Consider the following 23,963-nt stretch of genomic DNA (forward strand, 5'->3'; position numbering starts at 1 on the left):
TTGATAACAATGTAAAGAGTTCAGAGCCGACAATATTATTAGGTAAAGTAGATTTTAAAAACACTAGAAAAGATAAATAAGGAACATTATGTCAGGATAAAAGGTAATACATAAATATGTATATATAGATAGAGAAGTACTAGTCCTAACTTCTATTCATCAGACATCACAGTAAGAACTAAAAATATGAAGATTTTATTCTAAAAAGTTTAAATAAAAATAAATGAAAAAGAATACATTTTAGATTAATAAAAAAAAAAAAAGGTAAGTTTCTTAGAAAGTTAAATATGTGCTCACCATACTACCCAGTAGTCCCACTTCAAGGTACTCCCTCCTCCACAAAATGAACACATAAGTCTACACAAAGATTAGTTAGTACTCAATAAATGTGTTTCCTCCCTCTCTTTCTCTCCCCACCAACACATATCCAATCCATAATATAAACCCACAAAATATATTTAAACCCCATTACAAATAATTTTGTGCTTGGTCTTAAACTTTAATAGCAATTAAGTTGAGTATCTGTTTAAAGAAACAGAATCTTGTTTTATGTGTGGTCTGCCATTTTATATATAACTGTCTGTTGCCTTTGATTGAATGCTTCAGGGCACTTCACATTAGCATATCCCAAGCTTGAACTCTTCTAAGTTTTCCCTGCCCCATCCCCCCAAGTCCTCTTCCAAGTTTCCAAACTCAGAAAGTGGTAAGAGCATCTGTCCATTATTGTTTCAACTAAATAAATGTGAAAAGAATGCAGTTATGAATTGTGATAATGCTGTGAATTAAATTATATAGACCCAGATCTGGGAGTCAACCTCTGCACCCTGTCACTAACCAAATACTGATGATTTTACGATCCAGTGTTCTTCTATTTACCATGTTAATGTCCTTGTAGTCTAAGATGCTATAATAGCTACTTATCTGGTGTCCTTGCATCCATCATTACAACCTTCCCTTCTAGCTGTAGCCAGGAATAGCTTCTTAAAACTTAAATCAAATTATTCCCCTCCTTCAGTGGTTTCCTAAATGCTTTTACCAATAAGAATGAAAATCCTTTTAAAAAGTGTAGGAGACCTACATGAACTGATCTGTTAGCCCTTTTTTCTCACCTCAAGACTTTATCCATGCTGTCCTATCCATGACACCCCCACAGCCTTCACTGCACACACTCTTAGTTAATAATCTCTATTCGATGCTAAGATCTCACTTCAAATGTCCTTTACCAAACACAGAAACTACGTCCATCCTCCTTATTTATACTTTTATAATATTTTGGTATTTTCCTTCATAGCATCTAACACAATTTGTGATTATATATTTATTTACACTACGGTTTATTATTTTTCTTCGTAGGTCATAAGCTCTGTGAGCTAGGGGCTGTCCCATTTTGCTCACCATTATATACACTTTACCTAATATAGTACCTTCCTAATAGTAGGTCCTCAATAAATATTAGTTGAGTAAATTAACAATTAACAAATACGGTAGATTTAAGGAAGTAAGGTAGATTTGAAACCTGATGACTTGCTAATATTGGTTTGGTGAAGGAGGTTAAGGTGAATAACTTGGATTCAGAATTAAGAAGTTGTCACTTTTAGGGAATTTTAGTTAGAATGTTGAAGCAATAACTCATTTTGTTCACAAAGAACTCATTATTTGTACCATGGTATATTTGCTGAGATTTAACCCTTATAACTGACGGTTATATTTGATATATCTGTTGGCAAATACATGCACTTTATGTTTTGCTCTTTCTCTGTTTCATGTAGGTTCAGTTTGATCGTTACCTGTCAGCCCCAGATAGCCTGCTAATGCCACAGCTGAACTTTCTTCTAAGTGCCACAGTGAAGTAAGTATCTTTTGGTCTCAACTACTTGGTAAAGATTCGTATATTTTTAAAGATACCAAACACATTTCTTAGAGAAAATTTATTTTCAAGAATAGCTTTACCATTGAAGATCTATGTTACCAAAGTTGTATTATGCCTGAGCACCCGTAAAAGATCTGACCTGACCCTGTTCGTACTTATTGCTTTCATGTATATGGCTCCAAAATCTCTTTTTATTATTTATTATTTTTTATTTTATTATTTTTAAAAGATTTTATTTATTTATTCAGGAGAGACACAGAGAGGCAGAGACACAGGCAGAGGGAGAAGCAGGCTCCATGCAGGGAGCCTGATGCGGGACTTGATCCTGGGACTCCAGGATCATGCCTTGGGCCAAAGGCAGGCACTAAATCGCTGAGCCACCCAGGAATCCTCAAAATCTCTTTTTTGTAAATGTTTTTTAAAGTTAATGTGAATATAATTGGATATGGTATAGCCATAATACCAAAATTCCCTTATATTAACAAACATGTCAGAATGACGTTGAAAATGTCATGGAAGATCAATAATATATTAATTGTATAGTGTATATGCATCTTATAGACTATTTTGGATCTGTAGATATATTTTTAATTGTTCAGTATCACATATTTATCAGGAATGTGTTCAAGACAAAAAACTATACATTAAAATCTTAGAATGTTACAGTTAGAAGAAACAGAAAGATCATAGTCTGACTTTGTTGATTATAAGGAACATATTGACAAATTTAAATTGTCCTAAAGTAGGAAATTTGAACTATACATTTTTTTTCCTCCCCATTCACCCAGCTGTATATCAAATGCTTTCTATATAACAGGCACCAAGGATTAAAATTTAAAAGACATTTGCACTGTCTTCTTGGGGATTATAGTCTGTTGGGTCAATTAGACATGTGAACAAATATTTATATTAAAAACTACAATAAGGAAAGAATGATCAAATGTGAAGAAAATACTTCAGTTACCTACAAGGATGCAGTGGTACAGAGAGATAGTGGTACATTTGTTTTCTGTTTTTTCTGGAGAGTAGATCTACAGCAATAAATAAAACAAGGAGGCAGCTTTTGGTTCAACAAGCAGAAAAATTTGGTATCAGTTACAATTGGCTGGAAATGGGGGAAGCCCAGGTAGCTCAGCGGTTTAGCCCAGGGTGTGACCTTGGAGACCCGTAAGCATAATGACCCTGGAGACCCGAGATCGAGTCCCGCATCGGACTCCCTGCATGGAGCCTCCTTCTCCCTCTGCTGTGTCTCTGCCTGCCTCTCTCTCTCTCTGTGTGTGTGTGTGTGTCTCTCATGAATAAATAAATAAAATCTTAAAAAAAAAAAAAAAAAGAATTGGCTGGAAATGGGATGGAACATCTTTTTCCTCAAGGAAGTTTTCCCATATGAGGTGTAGAGTGAATGATTTAAAATTTTTTTTTTACTTCAATTGTTTTTTTAAAATAGATCTTTGAAAGGTAAAACACTATTTTTTAATCTTTTATTTTATTATCCTAAAAAGGTCTCATACTATCTGCATAACTGGAATTCTAAAGACATAAGAGATTATAAAAGAAACTCCATTATGCCATGGCTCAAACTGTTGTGTGTGTTTCTTAAATTATTTTTGTAAGTGATTACCTGCAACTCTTTTAGATTTAGCCACGTTTCAATCTTAGTATTTGAGTGTTGGGTTGTTTGGAGCATTGCTCCAAAACATACCATTATTCTTTTCATTTTATGCTGGTTGAGGGGAAATTTTAATGTGTTTTATAAAGGACGGCATGTAGCTCAGATTCCAGAAAGGAGAGAATGGACAGATTTGGCTACCTAACACTTTAAAGTTTTAGGTTTTGTTGTTGTTTTTTTACACAAAACAACAGTATAAACTAAGTTAAAATATAAGCAATAATATGGAACAGTTTTGCAAGTTACATAACAGACAAGTTATCCTTAATATATTCTTAATATTGAACAGAATCCCACAAATCAGGACAAAGCAGTAGAAAAACAGGCACTGTATGTTTGGACAATTCACAGAAGAAATGCAAATAGCAAATAAATATGAGAACATAATGATGATCAAAAATGCAAATTAAAACAGCAATGAGAATTTTTGCCTATCAGAATACTAACAAAAAGTATGTTATATGTGGGGATCCCTGGGTGGCGCAGCGGTTTAGCGCCTGCCTTTGGCCCAGGGCGCGATCCTGGAGACCCGGGATCGAATCCCACGTCGGGCTCCCGGTGCATGGAGCCTGCTTCTCCCTCTGCCTATGTCTCTGCCTCTCTCTCTCTCTCTCTCTGTGTGACTATCATAAATAAATAAAAATTTAAAAAAAAAAAAAAAAGTATGTTATATGTGAATGGAAAGGGTCTGGGAAAATGGGCATTATTTCATATGCTGTTGATGAGAATATAAATTAGTACAATCCTTCTAGAGGGCAATTTGATAAGATTCATCAAAATTTTAAGAGTGTACATCCTTATTAGATTCAGGGATACTTTTTAATAGATTTTCCCCCCTTTCATAAACTGTAATAATAGTTTAAAATAAAGTTACAAAACTAGCAGTGGGATTGAGCATGTTCTATGACTCTATCTGAATTCTCTATCTGTGAGGACTCCTCAGATTTTTCTAAAGCGTAAATGATATTTCAAATCAGATATTTGTCTTTTATTACTGAATTATTTTAGTTTTGCATTTGCTTTTATTGTTTTGCTGGTTAATAATAATGTAAGTTTTTTTGTTTTTATTAACAACCAAATGAACACAATTTTTGGTACATTGTTTTGAAATCTAAATTTTTTAATTATATTGTTTTTATTTTTATTTATTTTTAAAGATTTATTTATTTGTTTATTTATTTATTTATGATAGACATAGAGAGAGAGAGAGAGAGGCAGAGACACAGGAGGAGGGAGAAGTAGTCTCCATGCCGGGAGCCTGATGTGGGACTCGATCCCAGGACTCCTGGATTGCACCCTGGGCCAAAGGCAGGCACTAAACCACTGAGCCACCCAGGGATCCCTTATATTGTTTTTATAGTATGTACCTAATATCCTGTTATAAATTCTTACTAATATAATGACTTTTTAAAATTGAGATATGCATATAAGTAATAATAGGACAACTAAGAGAAATTGGTTAGTACCTATTTAATTACCACTTTTTTCTTTCTTTTTTTTAAAAATATTTTATTTATTTATTCATGAGAGACACAGAGAGAGAGGCAGAGACACAGGCAGATGGAGAAGCAGGCTCCACGCAGGGAGCCCGATGTGGGACTCGATCCCGGGACTCCAGGATCATGCCCTGGGCCAAAGGTAGATGCTCAACTGCTGAGCCACCCAGGTGTCCCTATCACTTTTTTCATTCAGGAAATTTCTAAGATATTATTTGCAAAGTATTCTAAAATTAAAATATAACCTGTGAATGTATTTTCAGAAGAAAAATACATCAAATTGGCTACTTATTTTAAAAATCGGGGCTGCTTTGAAAATATCAGGCATTTTACACATTTAAGACTCACCATGAAGGCAGGTTTTCTAACTACTTTTTTTCCCTTTTCTAAATTGATATTTTATTTTCAAAATTAACTTTTATCCTAATTTCTGCCATTGTATAGGCACAGAATTTATTTGATCTTATTTTTAAAGTATTTGAGATAATAGGACAACTTTTATTCAGTTAAATTTTGAACTTTTTCAAAATGATGATTCATTTTTAATCAAAATTAATTTCATATTTTTATGTCATCAATTTCTTTTCTATTCATATTCTATTTAAAATGTCAACTAGCAGATGGTCTGCCTTCAGCTCAGATTATGATCCTGGGGGTCCTGGAAGCCAGTCCCGCATGGACCTCCCTGCTTAGCAGGAAGTCGGCTTCTCCCTCTGCCCCTGCCCCCAGCTTATGATCTTTCTCATCTATCTCTCTCTATCTCAAATAAATAAATAAAAATTAAAAATGTAGTAAATAAAATGTCAGTTGTTTCTTTGAAATGTATCTTCGAAATGTAAAGCGTTATTTTCTAATCTTTTAAAAATTTTGTTAATATTCTGCTCTCCTGCACTTTAGTGTGGTTGCAGTATATTTGGGACACCTGTTACTCTTGTCTCCCTTTTTTGTCTTAGAGTTTGATGGCCTTTCAAAGGAGATTTTGATTGAATGCTTCAGCCTTGAAATAAACTATTGAATAAATTTAAGTAGCCAAGAAGCAAAGTTGTATAGAAAATGAACAAGAGGGAAAGAAAATAGTTTTAAGGATTTCTTCCTTCCTTTCTTCCTTGGAGTGAATTAGAGGATGTATTCTTTATTCAGTGCTAAACTCCAATATTCACTTTTCAATGGTGTAAATATACACCATTGGATTGGTGTATATTTACCAATTGATTGGATTACAGAAACCATAGTTTAAAATATTTAAGTTATTCTCATGTCTTTTCTTAATGATTCAGAATTACTTCTGTGAGTAACTTAAGAAATAAAGGGAATTATAGATACCTCCTAACGTTGAGCATATAGAAAAATGGATGTGATTCGACAACTCTTGTTCAGGAATCTTTCTCTATTATGTATATTAAGAAAATAATATAATACTATAAAAAGTAATGCCTTTAGAGGAAATTTTTTTTTAAAGAAGTAGAATAATTTTTCTTTTCCTCTTTTTTTTTTTTTTTTTTTTTTTTTAACTGCCTCCTTTTAAGCCACTTGTATTTACTGTCAGGAACACCTGTATCAATAAAAATAAAATAAGTTTTGGGGAAAAGAACAACTACTGGAAAACTGTGAGAGGAAAAGTAAATGATTGCACAGTGCTTTAGAGACTTCAGAAAGTCCAAGCCTTAAAAGCAGGTTAATTTTGTCCTACATTAAAGGCTACTTTAGACTCCAAGAAGCTTAAAAACAAACTCTAAAAGATCATGGCGATCTTTAACTAAACTAAATGCCTTCCAGAACAAAACTTAGCAACCTTAAGATTGACAACAAACATAGACAATCAACAGTGTAGCATTTATAATGCAATAAAAAATTACTTAGGTGAAGTAGTAGGAATATATGAACCAAAACTAGGAAAAAAAATCTGTCAGTAGAAATAAGCTGATAAATGACAATTTATAGAACTAGCAGGTAAGGACTTTTAAGACTGCTATTTATAGTGTGTTCAGGGACTTAAAGGAAAACATTATTATACTGAGAGAAAAAATGGAGAATTTTACAAAATGAGAATTCTGTACCTAAAAAGTATAATATCTAAATGAATATTGAGTGGGTGTAACTATCAGTTGAACCCCTAGAGAGAAAGATCAGTCGACTTGAAAAGAGCACAGTAGAAACTATCCAAACTGAAACACAGATAGAAAAAAATAAAACACTAGAAAAAGATGGGGGGGGGGGGTCTCAGTGAATTGTGACATAATATTAAGCACTCTAAAGTAGGTATAATTGGAGTGTCATTTTGAAATTGAGTCAGAAAAATTTTAAGAAATAAAACAACTTTTTCCAAATGTAACAGAAGACATGAACCCACTGATCCAAGAAGTTAAAAACAAAAAAGAAACTCAACAGAGAAAATTGTACTAAAGTATGCAATAATTGAATTATTGAAAACCAGTGATAAAGAGAGAAATCTTGAAAGCAGCCAGAGGAAAAAAGACATTATGTATAGGGACTAATGATAAGTTTATTACTGACTTTTTTTTTAGAGTCAGTGCAAACCAGAAGACAATAGAAAATCATCTTTAAATGTCTACTTTCATAGTGTATTTATCAAAAGTATCTTTCAAACTGGAAAAGCAATAAATACATTTGGAGATAAATAAAAGTAGAGAGGCTTTATCACTAGTATACTGCACTGTAAGAAATGATAAAAGAAGTCCTTCAGGCTAAAGGAAAACAATATGAGAAGAAAATTCAGATCAACACAGAGGAGTAATGAGCCCAGGAAATGCTAAATATAAAAGATAGTTGACCGTTTAAAACAAAAATGCTAATAGTGAATTGTGGAATTTTTAACACATAGAAATTAAATTTATGACAACAAATGCACAAAAGATGGAGTGGGAGGAAAGTAGAAATGTACATTTATGATGTTATAAGGTAATTATATAATATATTTTGAAGGTACATTTTGAACCTTGCAGCAGGCTCTTGAACAAAAATTATCTAACATGCCAATAGATAAAATAGAATGCTAAAAAACAATTATATCAAAACAAAGCAGAAAAGGAAAAAGAACAGAAGGGACAAATATAAAACAAATAGAATGACAGACTTAAATTCTGCCTTATAAGTAACTATATTAAGTATAAAAGGTTTGCACACTCCAGTTTAAAGGCAGAGCTTCTTAGATTAGATGTAAAAGCATGGCCCAAATTTTAAAATAATTTGTTCTAACTCTCTGAAGAAAGTCCATGGTATTTTGATAGGGATTGCATTAAACGTGTAAATTGCCCTGGGTAACATTGACATTTTCACAATATTAATTCTTCCAATCCATGAGCATGGAATACTTTTCCATCTCTGTGTGTCTTCCTCAATTTCTTTCAGAAGTGTTCTGTAGTTTTTAGGGTATAGATCCTTTACCTCTTTGGTTAGGTTTATTCCTAGGTATCTTATGCTTTTGGGTGCAATTGTAAATGGGATTGACTCCTTAATTTCTCTTTCTTCAGTCTCATTGTTAGTGTATAGAAATGCCACTGACTTCTGGGCATTGATTTTGTATCCTGCCACACTGCCAAATTGCTGTATGAGTTCTAGCAATCTTGGGGTGGAGTCTTTTGGGTTTTCTATGTAGAGTATCATGTCATCGGCGAAGAGGGAGAGTTTGACTTCTTTGCCAATTTGAATGCCTTTAATGTCTTTTTGTTGTCGATTGCTGAGGCGAGGACTTCCAGTACTATGTTGAATAGCAGTGGTGAGAGTGGACATCCCTGTCTTGTTCCTGATCTTAGGGGAAAGGCTCCCAGTGCTTCCCCATTGAGAATTATATTTGCTGTGGGCTTTTTGTAGATGGCTTTTAAGATGTTGAGGAATGTTCCCTCTATCCCTACACTCTGAAGAGTTTTGATCAGGATGGATGCTGTATTTTGTCAAATGCTTTCTCTGCATCTATTCAGAGGATCATATGGTTCTTGGTTTTTCTCTTTCTGATATGATGAATCACATTATTGTTTTACGAGTGTTGAACCAGCCTTGTGTCCCGGGGATAAATCCTACTTGGTCATGGAGAACAGATTATTTTAAGATTTGTGTGGAATCAGAAAATACCCCAAATAGCCAGGGGAATTTTAAAAAAGAAAACCATAGCTGGGGGCATCACAATGCCAGATTTCAGGTTGTACTACAAAGCTGTGGTCATCAAGACAGTGTGGTACTGGCACAAAAACACACACATAGATCAATGGAACAGAATAGAGAATCCAGAAGTGGACCCTCAACTTTATGGTCAACTAATATTCGACAAAGGAGGAAAGACTATCCACTGGAAAAAGGACAGTCTCTTCAATACATGGTGCTGGGAAAGTTGGACATCCACATGCAGAAGAATGAAACTAGACCACTCTCTTGCACCATACACAAAGATAAACTCAAAATGGATGAAAGATCTAAATATGGGACAAGATTCCATCAAAATCCTAGAGGAGAACACAGGCAACACCCTTTTTGAACTCGGCCACAGTAACTTCTTGCAAGATACATCCACAAAGACAAAAGAAACAAAAGCAAAAAGGAACTATTGGGACTTCATCCAGATAAGAAGCTTTGCATAGCAAGGGATACAGTCAACAAAACTAAAATACAACCTACAGAATGGGAGAAGATATTTGCAAATGACATATCAGATAAAGAGCTAGTTTCCAAGATCTATAAAGAACATCTTAAACTCAACACCAAAGAAACAAACAATCCAATCATGAAATGGGCAAAAGACATGAACAGAAATCTCACAGAGGAAGACATAGACATGGCCAACAAGCACATGAGAAAATGCTCTGCATCACTTGCCATCAGGGAAATACAAATCAAAACCACAATGAGATCCCACCTCACACCAGTGAGAATGGGGAAAATTAACAAGGCAGAAAACCACAAATGTTGGAGAGGATGCGGGGAAAAGGGAACCCTCTTACGCTGTTGGTGGGAATGTGAACTGGTGCAGCCACTCTGGAAAACTGTGTGGAGGTTCCTCAAAGTGTTAAAAATAGACCTGCCCTATGACCCAGCAATTGCAGTGCTGGGGATTTACCCCAAAGATACAGATGCAATGAAACGCCGGGACACCTGCACCCCGATGTTTCTAGCAGCAATGTCCACAATAGCCAAACTGTGGAAGGAGCCTCGGTGTCCATCAAAAGATGAATGGATAAAGAAGATGTGGTTTATGTATACAATGAAATATTATTCAGCCATTAGAAATGACAAATATCCACCATTTGGTTCAATGTGGATGGTTCTGGAGGGTATTATGCTGAGTGAAATAAGTCGGAGAAGGACAAACATTATATGGTTTCATTCATTTGGGGAATATAAATAATAGTGAAAGGGAATAGAAAGGAAGGGAGAAGAAATGGATAGGAAATATCAGAAAGGGAGACAGTATATGGAAGACTCCTAACTCTGGGAAACGAGCTAGGGTTGATGGAAGGAGACGAGGGCAGGGGGTGGGGGTAACTGTGTGGCAGCACTGAGGGGGGCACTTGACAGGATGAGAACTGGGTGTTGTTCTGTATGTTGGCAAATTGAACACCAATAAAAAATAAATTTATTATTAAAAAAAAAAAGAAAGCATGGCCCAACTGCCTGCTACCTATAAGAAATCTAATTTAAATATAAGGATACAAATAATTTAGACACAAAAGGATGGTAACAGGTATACTATGCAAATACTAATCATAATAAAGCTAAAGTAGCTGTATTAATATCAGAAAAATTAGACCGCAGGACAGATACCAAAGATAAGCAGGGTCAGATATAATTATGTGCATCTAATTGCAGAGCTTCAAAAAACAAGCAGTATAAGCTCAAAGAAGTAAGAATAGATACACTGACAGTTAATAGGTAGATATTTCAAAACTGGTATCTTAGAAATTGATAAAAAGTAGACAAAAATATAGTACAGTGTAAAAGAACTGAAAAATGCCACCAATCAGCTCAACCTAATAGAGACTATCACACACAACTATAGAAGGTAGCATTCTTTTCAAGTGTGTATAAGACCTTCACCAGTGGTACCTGAGTGGCTGTCAGTTAACATTGGGCTCCCTAATCAGTGGAGAATCTACTTATCTCTCCCTGCTCATGCTCTCTCTCCGTACCTCTCACACTCTTGTGTCTGTGCTCTCTCTCAAATAAAGTCTTTAAAAAATAAAAATTAGAAAAAAATAAAACATTCACCAGGCTACTGTTAGAATGAGCAAAAAAGAACTGAAAAAGTATAATCCACTAGTAAATATTCCCATCTATAAACATGGTATGCTTATTCATATCTTTTAGAATTTTCAATAAAGTTTTTCTAATTTCCATATGTAATCTCTATATTATTTGGTTTATTCCTAGGAAATAATTCTGTGACTATTATAAGATCTTTTATTTTCCATTACCTGTTTTAATTAGATATTGCTGGCACATAGGAAACATACTATATTTTATATGATAATTTTGAATCTGGCCAGCTAACTGGCCAACTAAACTCTATTTTAGTTCTATTAGCTTATCAGTTGTTTAGTTTTTGGTAAAGACATAGAAGAATAATGAGTTTCATTAATTTTTTTTTCAGTATTTATAACTAAACTCATATTGGTTAAGAGCTCCAAGGTAAATAGTAGATGTAATAGTGAATGTGTATATCTTATTTTGAACTTCAATGAAAATGTTTCTGATGTTTCATCATTAAGTGTGATGTTTGCTGTAGATTTTCATTGTTCCAACATAGTCACATGGTATTCTTCTCAGACTGGCTATGTGATATAGTTTATCTAGTAAATTCAATATGCCTTCATTCAGAATTCCCATGGAGCCACTTCATTAAATGTTTACTAGAAAAAAGTATGGGAGAGGAAACTAGTTACTTTTGAACATCTTCACAGTTACCACTGTGGTCCAAGGTAGTATCTTCTGTGCTTGTATTATCACATTAGCTTCTGAACTATCCTGTTTGCACTCTTGTCCGCTCCAACCCTTATGTAATCAATGTGAACACCTCAGCAAGATTGATCCTTTAACTTCACTTAGTCTTCCTAATGAGTCCATGAATTAGGATTTCTTCTTTATAGAAGAGGACATTATTAAAAAGGTTAAATAATTGAACCAAGGGCAAGCAGTTAGTAAGAAGCAAAGCCAAGATTTGAATCCAGTATTTCTGATTCCAAAATCTGTTCTCTTTAACACTGATCTGTACTGTGTTTTTCATATTAGTCCTTTCTATGTTGAGATTATTTTATTATTTTTAAAAGAAACTCACAAATGTTTGCATGATAGGTAACATTAATGTGAGATATGTGCGCTTGGTGTTATGTAAAATATACCTCTCAAAAAAATATACCTCTCTTTTAAAGATTTTATTTTTTAAAATAATCTCTACACCCATTGTGGGGCTCGACCTCAGAATCCCAAGACCAAGAGTTGCACACTCTTCCAAACAGGCTCCCCTAAAATATACTTTAATTTCACAGTGAATGATAGAAAACTGACCTGGGATGAAAATTGATTTGACCCATTGTTACATCTTTGATGTTTGTATTACATTAAAAGAAAAATCAAGGGGCACCTGGGTGTCTCAGTGGTTGAGCATCTGCCTTCAGTTTAAGTTATGATCCCAGGGTCCTTGGATGGAGTCCCGCATCAGGCTCCCCAGAGGGAGCCTTCCTCTCTCTCTGCCAATGTCTCTGCCTTTTTCTCTGTGTCTCTCATGAATAAGTAAAATTTAAAAAAAAAAGAGAAAAAGAAAAATTCTTTAACCAATCTATTATTTATAAATATATTATCATCTTTTCTTTTTAATTTTTCAGGCTTAAACTGTTAATGCCTTCTTTTCTCCTATGATGCATTTGATTGCACTGTTAACTGTGGTTCTGTAATAAAGCCCAATTTTAGTGATCACAGAGCCTGAATGTTGAAATAAGCTATTTTTAGAAATGCTAGGTTTATGGTAATGATGAAAATTGTGTCATGTTGTTATGGCAACCAAAATCCTAAAGTACTGATTAATGACAAGCTCACTGATTCTGGAAGTAAGTTCATTTCTTATCACAGCTAAATGCTTTCAATAATTATTTAAAATGTTTTGTGAACATGTTTTAAAATGGATGAAATTTCCATTTCGTTATATATTAGTCTTTATTGGTATTTTAGAGATTCATAATACCAAATTGTTTATAACTGGACAAATTGAATTTCTTAATACATGGTATTCTGATTCATAAGAAAAATATTGCCCTCATCCTCATCTTCTCCTTCATTTTTTTTCCTTTTTTCCAGTAGTTAATTAACTACATGACTATTATCTTTGATATATGATACACTGATGGATAGCAAACTACTTTTAGATATAAGAAAGACTTTTTGAAACTTGAAAATAGGGCAGATTGGGTCTGGAAGAGCAGTATGTCCTTTCCGTGTCACACTGAAGCATTGTTAACAGACCCTTCAAGAAATATTTAATTATTTGGGGGGATGTATCATTTCGATGCTCTGCTTACTGTTAATTAAATGCCCCGTGCTTCCTCATGTCCTGTGTAATTTTTTTTTTTTTTTTTTTTGCTCAGTGGAACATTAACCCATTTTGTGTTTAATCTCTTTTATTCTAACCTGCCTTTCCAAATACTTGTAAATGACCAGTTCCTCAAAATGTTCTGTGAACCAGCTTTAGCATCTTAATAGCTTCCTCATTAATGAGTTATTAAAATTTTGACATTCTCTCATTATTCATTTGTATGAATCATGTTTTTATTTTTTAAAGGTCTGTTTAACTATGAGGGTTATTAAACTGTCCAAAGGCCAATAGAGCACCACCTAATAAATTACTACCTATGAAATTTTCATGGTAGTAAAGAGACCAAGAAAGTTAGTGATCTAACTTTATAGATGATCATAGCTTACATTCAAATACATTTTTTTCCCTTTCAGCCCTTTTTACATGTCCTTTGGTCATGTGAAAAGCAGGACTGAACTTTAAATTTAACCTACAGAAATCATTCTAAGCAATGTCTACAATAGCCAAACTATGGAAAGAGCCCAGATGTCCATCAACAGATGAATGGATAAGGAAGATGTTATACACACACACACACACACACACACACACACAATGGAATATTACTCAGCCATCAAAAAATTGAAATCTTCCCATTTGCAATGATGTGAGTGGAGCTAGAGGGTATTATGCTAAGGAAATAAGTCCATTAGAGAAAGACCATTATCATATGATCTCGCTTATATGTAGAATTTAAGAAACAAAAACAGAGGATCATTGGGGGAGGGAGGGGAAAAAAATAATACAAAATCAGAGATGGAGACAAACCATAAGAGACTTTAAAGTACAGGAAACAAACTGAGGTTCCTGGAGGGGAGGTAGGTGAGGGGTAGGGGTAACTGAGTGATGGACATTAAGGAGGGCATGTGATGTGATGAGCATGGGGTGTTATATGCAACTGATGAATTACTGACCTCTACCTCTGAAACTAATAATACATTATATGTTAATTAATTGAATTCAAAATAAAAAAATAGTTCTAAAAGTACTCTTTATCCACCAGCTATGGACTTGACTGTGATTGATCAGAATACAGTGTGTAGATCCGAGGTGGATGCCCATGCTAGCACCAGTGCTCAGCATATACCACTGAAAAAAATACTGCTTTTTTTTCCTGCCTATACACAAGGTAATCAGGGGATAAGCACATTTGAAGTTTTCAGAAGCACATGACTGATAGGATTTGTTGGTGATTTTGTATTTTGTTACAGAATACCTGAAACTTCTGTTTTGAACGTTGGTTATTTGTCACTATGATTCATCATTGTTTGAGACTCTATCTCTCTTTTTTAAAGATTTATTTATTTATTTATTCATTTATTTATTTATTTATTTATGAAAGAGAGTGAGAGAGGCAGAGACACAGGAGGAGGAAGAAGCAGGCTCCATGCTGGGAGCCCGACGTGGGACTCGATCCCGGGACTCCAGGATTGCGCCCTGGGCCAAAGGCTGGCACTAAACCGCTGAGCCACCCAGGGATCCCTGAGACTCTATTTCTTAAATGATATTTGTGAATAATTTGGGCCAAGACACCAGGAAAGCAGGCAGGCAGACAGATAAATATACAGACACATGCATATATTTTTTAAGTTAAAGATATATACTAATTGGATAGTAATTAGCACTACAAATAAAAAGAGGGGATAGTAAAATGGCAAGAAAGTAAAACTTTCCTCATCTCAGATTGTATGTAAAAGTAAAAATAATTATATACAAATAACTGATATGCTTATTATAAATCATTATTTGAGGATCCCAATTACCCAAAATAACATGTATGTATGTATGTGCATATGTGACATATGCATACATATGTATGTGTATAGATAGGCACATAGAGGTTTCTTTAAAAAAATAACAGGTTATTAAAATGCTCTTAATCCTCAATGGAATAATTTAAGAGCTAAAAGTACCTTGTAAATATTATCAAGTTCAATGTTTTGCCTTACAGTAGTGAAATTAGTCCTAGAAAGGCTAAATTACTTGTTCAAGGCAACAATAATAAGTGGCAGAGCTTCAACTAGAGTCCAGGTCTTCTGACAGTAATCTTCATCACTGTTCCGTTTCATCTCTATAATAGTTCACTAGAAAAAAGTTGTTGAATATGAATGTGTAGACCTATACCTGGCTTTGGAGATGGTCATGAACTCTTATATTTGTTCAGAAATGGGGAAAATCATTATCAGTTACAGTTCCTGCTCTTATAGTTTGGATTTGACTCCAATTCACTTTGGAGAATTTCACTTTGCATTGCCTTTCTTTCCTGGTTAGCTTTAGCAGCTAGCTGACAGGCCATTTCTTTTCCCTTCCCTTTATTCACCCCACTACATGAAAGACTTCTTTTCTCCATGAGCTCTGGTATCTTTTATTTTGTTCTGCATAGGCATGTTCCTATCTTGGTAGTTTCCCAAACTGAGGGACAGAACGAGAAACCCTATACTACTAAACACCAACACTGAAAATAAACTATAACTTACTTGGTCTTATTGGCTTGATTTTATTTATTTATATCTTAGCAATATTGCTTTTTGTTTTCTCCATTGCAGATTTATAATGATGTTTCTGCTGCATTGTGAGCTGTAGACATTTGTGAGCTAGTTTAGCTTATAAACAGAAATATGCCCTGGGTTATACCTAAACTCCAATAAATTAAGTTTTTTTTCATCATTTGGACTTGAGGATAAAATTTAAAATTTATTCCTTAGATTTTTCAACAATTCATTCTACATTTACCAGTTACTCTGGATTTTTAAAAATTATATTTAATATTCATTATTGTACTATATTCTGATTTTAAACTTCTCGTGATAGGGAATAGCTTTGTCTCTTTGTGTTTTGTTATGTAGTATATATAAAACACTGTGTTCAGATTGAGTATAGGTTTTAGAGTATGAGGTGTTAAGTAATGGATTCTTTATATCCCATCCCCCAATCTGTCTTACTGCTTTGAGTAAAGAACAAAAAACACTATGTCTAAAATTCATTATTTGATTTGTTGCAAAAATGGGCATCAAATGTGTATTACATTTAACAAATTTTTAAAATATCAGTTTATATTATTTTTCATCTATTTCATGAATGGAAAACAATTTTGCATCATATTGATGCATTCATTGTTATGTTCAGTTAATTATAGGGATGATTACTCATAGATCAAAAATATCTCAGAGGCTCATCTGGTTAAGTGGATTTCCAAACCAGTTTTTACCATCCTTTGTTCCAGTGAAAAGGTAGTATAGCTAGTAGTATGATTCTACTCAGAGAATTTACTTAGTGTAAGTTCCTTCTACCCACTGTCAGCTTGAAAGCTTTAGCAATTTTTGAGAATTGTCAAGTTGTTTCATCTTACCAAGAGTTTGAGACCTTACCAGAACAGGGTGTTGATGATCCAAGATCATGAGTCTATTTCCCTCCTCATTCCATCCAATTAATTTTATCCTTTCTTAGCACAGGTACATATTTCCACAGATAGTCTTCCAAGCATCATTTTGGTCATAGACATTCCAAAATGGAATAATTATTTTCAGCTCTAAGGATCAGAGAATGAGAGAGTACGTTTTTACTGAGAATTAAGGACATTTGAAGGTGAGAGAGAGAGAGAGAGACAAGCATCCTAGGCAAATGGAGGAATAGTGCAGAGGAATTCAGGTCAATAAGAAAGGGCAGAGAGAACAGTCAGGAGTTGTGTCAGACCTCAGGATTAGAGTTGTGATATGGAGGGTATTAAAGGATTCTAAATGACAGGATGAGGGATTTTGGCTTCTCTGAAACCAGAGAAACTCCTTGAAGGAAGGGCCTGGGTGAGGGAGAGACAAGATAATAGGTATGCTTTAGGAACATTAATCTAACAGCAGTGCTTATGATAGATTGATGCAGAAGAGACTAGAAGAGGGAAGACCAGATGGGAGCTTTTTCTATACTCCATACAAGAGTTCTTTAGGGTCTAAACTGAGGTTATGCAACATGGTTATGCTGCTGACAGAAATAAGAAACAACAAAAAAGTAGGCTTGGGAGTGAAGCTTGAAAGACACATTTAAATTTAGTTGTAAAAATCAGAAAAGACAGTATTTTTATCACTAGGTATATCACTATACCTATAGTGATAAAAATGAATAGAAGTAGCTGAGAATGACAAGAAGTAAATGGCATGAGAACATGGAGTTGATGCAGATTTTATGAACCTGGTGCTATTTTTTTCTAGTCAGATCTTTAAAATTTTACTTCAGTTCATTTAAAACTTTATTCTTTTATGTGCTTATGTAGAAATGCTTTTTGTGGAAAATGCTGGGACTTGTTGGAGGCAAGTGTCACATTATTATAACCTGATAATATAAATAGATAGGAATCTAAAGTGTGGTTAGTAAGGTAGGAGCTATTACTGAAAGGATAGTTTACTGTAAGCTATTCTGAGATTTGAAGTATTGACAAATATGAATGATGATAAGCCTTGTTCTTTAAGGTTAACATGTCATCAGTCATGTTTGCAAAATCAGTACATTGATGGTAGGTCACAATTTTTGTTTCTTGTCTAGTAATCCTTCAGATTACTAGAACATAACACAGTCCTTCAGAATACTGGGAACATAACACAGTCCCTGCCCTTCTGCAACAATAAACAAATAATGAATATAAAAAGTATGTTTGATCCCCAAACCAAAGTTACTTTTGTAGTTGTACAATGATTTCTTTTTAGTATGTATGTGGTAATTATGAAAATGAAATGTATTGATTCAAATATGAAGCTTCTTATAATTCTTAGTATTTCATCTTTAGATTGTGTTTTCACATACTGTTTGTTTATCAATAGAGAGCAAATCATAAAACAGTCTACAGAATTAGTCTGCAGAGCCTATGGTGAAGTGTATGCAGCTGTGATGAATCCAGTGAATGAATACAAAGATCCAGAGAGCATCCTACACCGATCGCCTCAGCAAGTGCAGACACTCCTCTCCTGATAATCTAACTTGAATGTGTGAGCAAAACATTGCATCCCTAAGACTCTAAAAGTTTTCTTGTTCTTTAGTTTCTTAATCTTCCCTTTGAAATGTGATGGTTACGATTTTGTTTGTATCATAACATTGTAGGTCCAATAATTCTTTTCTTTGATCACAATAACATGGAAGTAAGTAATACAATTTCAACCTGAGTTAGTGTTGCTCTGTATCTGCTCCTTATGTAAAGATGGTCTGTTCTCTGTGAGCTACCTCCCCAGCTCTGCAGTTTTCTGGAATATAAATGTATGGGAAAAAGTAGTATGAGAGATTTGATTGATTTTTTTTTCTTTACAGCATTAGTTCCAAATTAATCATACATAAAAAAAATTTGTCTAAACTTAAGAATTAGTACAAAGATGTGGCATAATGTCCCTTTTACCTAAAGATTAAGTTGCTTTCTTATTAATGTGAGTAGACATATTTAAAATGAGCAGAAATATACACTTAGCAAAAAAGTGGGAAAAAAGAGAGAAGTCATTTAAACAGGGTGGATTTCACTCTGTATACTCTGGACTGAATTCAAGGTGAAGTTCAGCACTTCAAAAGGATTTTAGGTGTGTAGGCACCCTGTGCTGCATGTAAATCTAGTGTTTAATGATAACTGCATGTTATATAGTATGAACTCTAAATCTAACCAACTACAAATTTTACCTGGTGTTCAAACCAAAGAAATAATGATCTACTTTAACACCATAGGAAAAAATACTGAGTAGCAATTGCTCATTGACAGTGTATCTGTCTCCCTGGTGACCCCTCACAAAGAATGATTTGGACTCTGACTTTCAACCTCTACGTGTAAGATTCAGAATCACTGTGTTGTTAAAAAAAAAAAATTAGGTCTCAGTGTGTTTAATGTGACTTCACTTTGTTGGTAAGATTTCAAGAATGACTCTTATTAACAAAATATCTTAGTTTCTGGTAAAACTATAAAAAGAGGTGAGTCCCTAAATTATAAATGAGAAAACTGAGGCATAAGGAAAAAATGGACAAGGCTATAAACTATTTTGCAAAGTAGTAAGATAAAACTAATATTTATATAACATATAATGTATAACACATTAGTATTTACAGAACATGACCTGTTCATCTATCTGAAATTTATAATTGTTTATATTAATATTCTTTTGGAGTAAGAGCAGTTATTTATCACCTCTTTTGGTATAATTCTGTGCTTTTAGTCTTTTTCCTTCATGAGTATGTGTGATATATATAAAAGATAGAAAATAAAGTATGTTATAAATCAAGAGCTTAGGGATGCCTGGGTGGCTCAGCTGTTGAGCATCTGCCTTCGGCTCAGGGCGTGATCCCGGAGTTCCGGGATTGAGTCCCACATGGGGCTCCCTGCAGGAGCCTGCCTCTCCCTCTGTTGTGTCTCTGCCTCTCTCTCTCTGTGTCTCTCATGAATAAATAAATAAAATCTTATAAAAAAAATCAAGAGCTTAAAGTTTATATAATTTATTTCTATAATGAAAGAAAAAGATTGCTACCTTACCATTCGTGAATCCCTTTGTGTCTTAGGGAAAAGGTGTATTTGGCTATTTACATAGTTTTCTTAAAATATTAAAACTATTTCTAGAACAGTGGTAATTGCAGTGTATTTTTATACATCTCACCAGTGTGTTTTTGAAGTACAATATAGGACCAAATTGAGATAACCAGTGGAAGATTGATGAGCAGAATGTGGTATCAATATTATCTTGAGTACTAAGTCAAAATAAAAGATTATAAATGCTAATTCATGAACGCAACACTTATATTTGCTATATACTTGGCTGGTTTGCATTTTGAGCTTTTTAATGTGGCATAAGTATAACTTAGAGAATAACATGTCAGCCTTTTCTTAGAGAAAGATCTTTTCCTCACAGAAACCTCTGATTGAATTCCTCAGTTTCTTTCTTTGAACTTGAACTAGAACAGGTAAATATTACCTGAGAAAAATCACATAAATGGACTGAGTGACTTTTTTTAAATTCATGATCACAGTCTTCAAATGGCACTCAGTTTCTGCTCTCTTTACTAAACTCACCTCTCCACTTCTCAAGATGACCTTTCTGCCCCCACTCTTAGTTAATGATCCTCATAATTCATGGAGAAAATCGAAGCTGCTAGATTAATCTCCCTTACTTTTCTACCTTCAAATACTGCACTCATCTTTTCTGCCTTTCCTCCTTTTGCACTGGAGACAATGTCCCTCCTCCTATTCTCTAGATTCCATTCTCTCACCTTCTCAGAGACTTTTCTCTCTGAGTTATCTCTTCATTTTGCTTCAACAACTTGTGACCTTTCTATAAGATTATTCTCAGCATACACGGTGCTCTAGTGTTGATAATGTTTTTAAAAAACTCTCCACCTTCCAGATTCCAACACCTCCACTTCTCAGCTTCTTTTTGTGGTTGTTGACGCATGCTCTCGTGTACTTCCATTGCCATTGTCTTTAAAATATTCCAGTGCAGCTTCAGCCTCTCACCACTACAGCAAGCCTAATGAGATCTTCCTAATGTTTTATGTTGGCAAATCCAATGGATTCTTCACTATCCTTATTTGAAATACTGTTTTTTTCCCAGGCTTTAATAGCACAACTTTCTGCTAATTTTCCTTTTATTTCACTGGTCAAACCCATTTTTGACCTCCTTCCCAGGTTCTTTTGCCTCTTATGTATAACTTCTAAAAGTTGGCACAATTTAGGATTTGATCCTGAGATGTCTTTGTTTCCTCCCCTTAGGATTCATTACCTCAGCATAGCCTAGCCGTTCCTGACTGCCATTAGCTCACATGTCCTCAGATATATCCATATAATGGAATATTCTACAGTAGTGAAAAATGAATGATTTTCAAATATATAATATTTAAGAAAAAAGAAAGCTATATAGAAAATGTAATGAGTCCATTTATAGAATTTTTTATAAAAAGTAAAAAAATTGTACATTATACATCATGAGTACAGACATGGTAAAGCTATGAGGAAGGTACAGGAAATGATTAATACAGAATTCAAGATTATCTCTGGGGAGGGAAACATAGGATCTGTTGAGTTACTAATGAATGCTCTCTTACACTGGATTGTTGGTATATGAATGTTCATTTTTTTAATACTCTAAAATTTACATATATGTTACATGAACTCTTATCTGTATATTTTATAATTAAAAAATATTTTTTAGGGGCAGCCCCGGTGGCGCAGCGGTTTAGCGCCACCTGCAGCCCAGGGCGTGATCTGGAGACCCTGGATCCAGTCCCACGTCAGGCTCTCTGCATGGAGCCTGCTTCTCCCTCTGCCTGTGTCTCTGCCTCTCTCTCTCTCTCTCTCTCTCTCTCTCTCTCTGCATCTCTATGAATAAATAAATAAAATCTTTAAAAAAATACATTTTTAAAAAATATGCTTAGCTGAGACCTAGGGTAAACTTAGAACTCAATATATGTTAGCTAGTTTTTTTAAATTACTCTTATTAAACACATTTATTAAGTACCTCCTAGAAGCCAGGCTCTGCGATAAGCACCATAGTTTTAAAAGATCACTGAAATGTGCATCTGTCATTGAGGAGTTCCCTCTCTTTCACAGAGATGGTCACATGTATATAAGTAAACATAATGCAGTTTCAGAGGGGGTTTGTTGATATAGGCGAGCAGGAAGAATGAACTTAGAACATTCTCTATAACAGCCACATGTAGGTACTTGACGTTACAGAGGCTGATAGCACAGAAAAGAAAGTTTTAAAACACAAGTGTACATTTTTCATTCTGACACAATCATAGTGACATTAATTAGCTATTTAGTTAAGATATAAAATTGTATTACAAGATGAGGACATCAGTAAAAATGGTAGATTAAGGAATTCCAAAATTATGCCTCTCCATAAAAGTAACAATAAAACTGGCCCCCAAGAACTGTCAAAGTCAGCTTTTTTAGAATTCAAGAAACCAGATAACAGCAAGTCGGGTTTATACTTACCAAAAAAAAAAAAAAAAGTTGGATCTTCGTTAGTAGAACAGCATGTTTTGTGGTTTTTTAACTTAAGCTAGCCTTGTACCTTGTCCCCAAGTTAAGCAGTAGGCTTAAATTAATATCCCACATTTCTGGTACTGGAGAAAGCAGAATGGATCTTTTTCATGAAAATTGTCGAGAGAAACCCCTGCCGCCACCAACATGGAGACCTTGTACCGCGTCCCGTTCTTAGTGCTCGAATGCCCCAACCTGAAGCTGAAGAAGCCGCCCTGGGTGCACATGCCTCGGCCATGACGGTGTACGCTCTGGTGGTGGTGTCTTACTTCCTCATCACCGGAGGAATAATTTATGATGTTATTGTTGAACCTCCAAGTGTTGGTTCTATGACTGATGAACATGGACATCAGAGACCAGTAGCTTTCTTGGCCTATAGAGTAAATGGACAGTATATTATGGAAGGACTTGCATCCAGCTTCCTGTTTACAATGGGAGGTTTAGGTTTCATAATCCTGGACCGATCGAATGCACCAAACATTCCAAAACTCAATAGATTTCTTCTTCTATTCATTGGATTCGTCTGTGTCCTATTGAGTTTTTTCATGGCTAGAGTATTCATGAGAATGAAACTGCCGGGCTACCTGATGGGTTAAAAAATGCCTTTTGACAAGAAATCCGTGGATATTGGATTTGCTCCTGTTAATGAAGTTTTAAAGGCTGTACCAATCCTCTGATGTGAAATATGGAAAAAGAGTGAAGCAGCAGAAAAGAAGCATCTCGTGAGAAATAGGAATCATATTAAAGCTTGAACTAGAATGTCTTCTTGGTATCAAAGAGACAAATTTCTCACAGTATTTCTCCTGCTGGTCTGTACTGACACACCAATGATGTTTAGTGGCATTTTCTTCTTAGTTTTTCATTTCTTAAAGAAAATATACTCCCATTTCCACAACTATAATATTGAATAAAGTGATTATTTCTTACAGCCCCCTTAACATTTTGTGAAGATGACATTTCTGACTTTCAAAAATTAATGTAAAATCAGGAAGTGAGATCCCATAAGCTGAGAACTCTGATCAGCTTTACCTATGGTGCTTTGCCTTTAAACAGTGTGACAGTACATTATTCAGATATGTGTGAGACTGTTTCTGCACAATAAGATGTATGAAAGGAGCAGAAATAAATAATTTTTCTAATTAAAAAAAAAAAGAAAATTGTCTTTATCTGTCTCCCTGCAAGATCCATGTTCTAAAAGCTTATCTTTATTTGCCAAACTTGGAACTTTCCCAGCACTAAAGTCACTACCCCAGGATGAGGGGAGTACATTTCTCTGCTCCCTGAAGCAGTGGATAACCATAGGGACAAACAATAAGCAAAACGCTTGGGAAGAAAGGTCAGCAGTGAGATATCCATAAGGACGT

The 23,963-nt window shown here is 34.6% G+C and overlaps 1 protein-coding gene and 1 pseudogene across 7 annotated transcripts in view; both read left to right on the plus strand.

Moving 5' to 3' along the window:
- COG6 (component of oligomeric golgi complex 6) overlaps positions 1-23,963 on the plus strand; it is a 200,956-nt gene that overhangs the window by 72,261 nt on the left and 104,732 nt on the right. For 4 of the 7 annotated variants that reach the window (XM_041765987.1, XM_041765989.1, XM_041765990.1 and 1 more), the window contains exon 18: positions 1,770-1,849. In XM_041765987.1, the coding sequence (XP_041621921.1) occupies positions 1,770-1,849 (80 nt within the window). Of the gene's footprint in view, positions 1-1,769; positions 1,850-14,610; positions 14,895-18,415; positions 19,926-23,963 lie in introns of those variants that run through there. The other 3 variants (XM_041765984.1, XM_041765985.1, XM_041765988.1) reach the window with 2 other exon arrangements.
- LOC121497015 lies at positions 22,476-23,751 on the plus strand (annotated as a pseudogene).

Source organism: Vulpes lagopus, chromosome 8, assembly GCF_018345385.1.
Source record: "Vulpes lagopus strain Blue_001 chromosome 8, ASM1834538v1, whole genome shotgun sequence".
In the NCBI taxonomy this organism is placed as follows: domain Eukaryota; kingdom Metazoa; phylum Chordata; class Mammalia; order Carnivora; family Canidae; genus Vulpes; species Vulpes lagopus.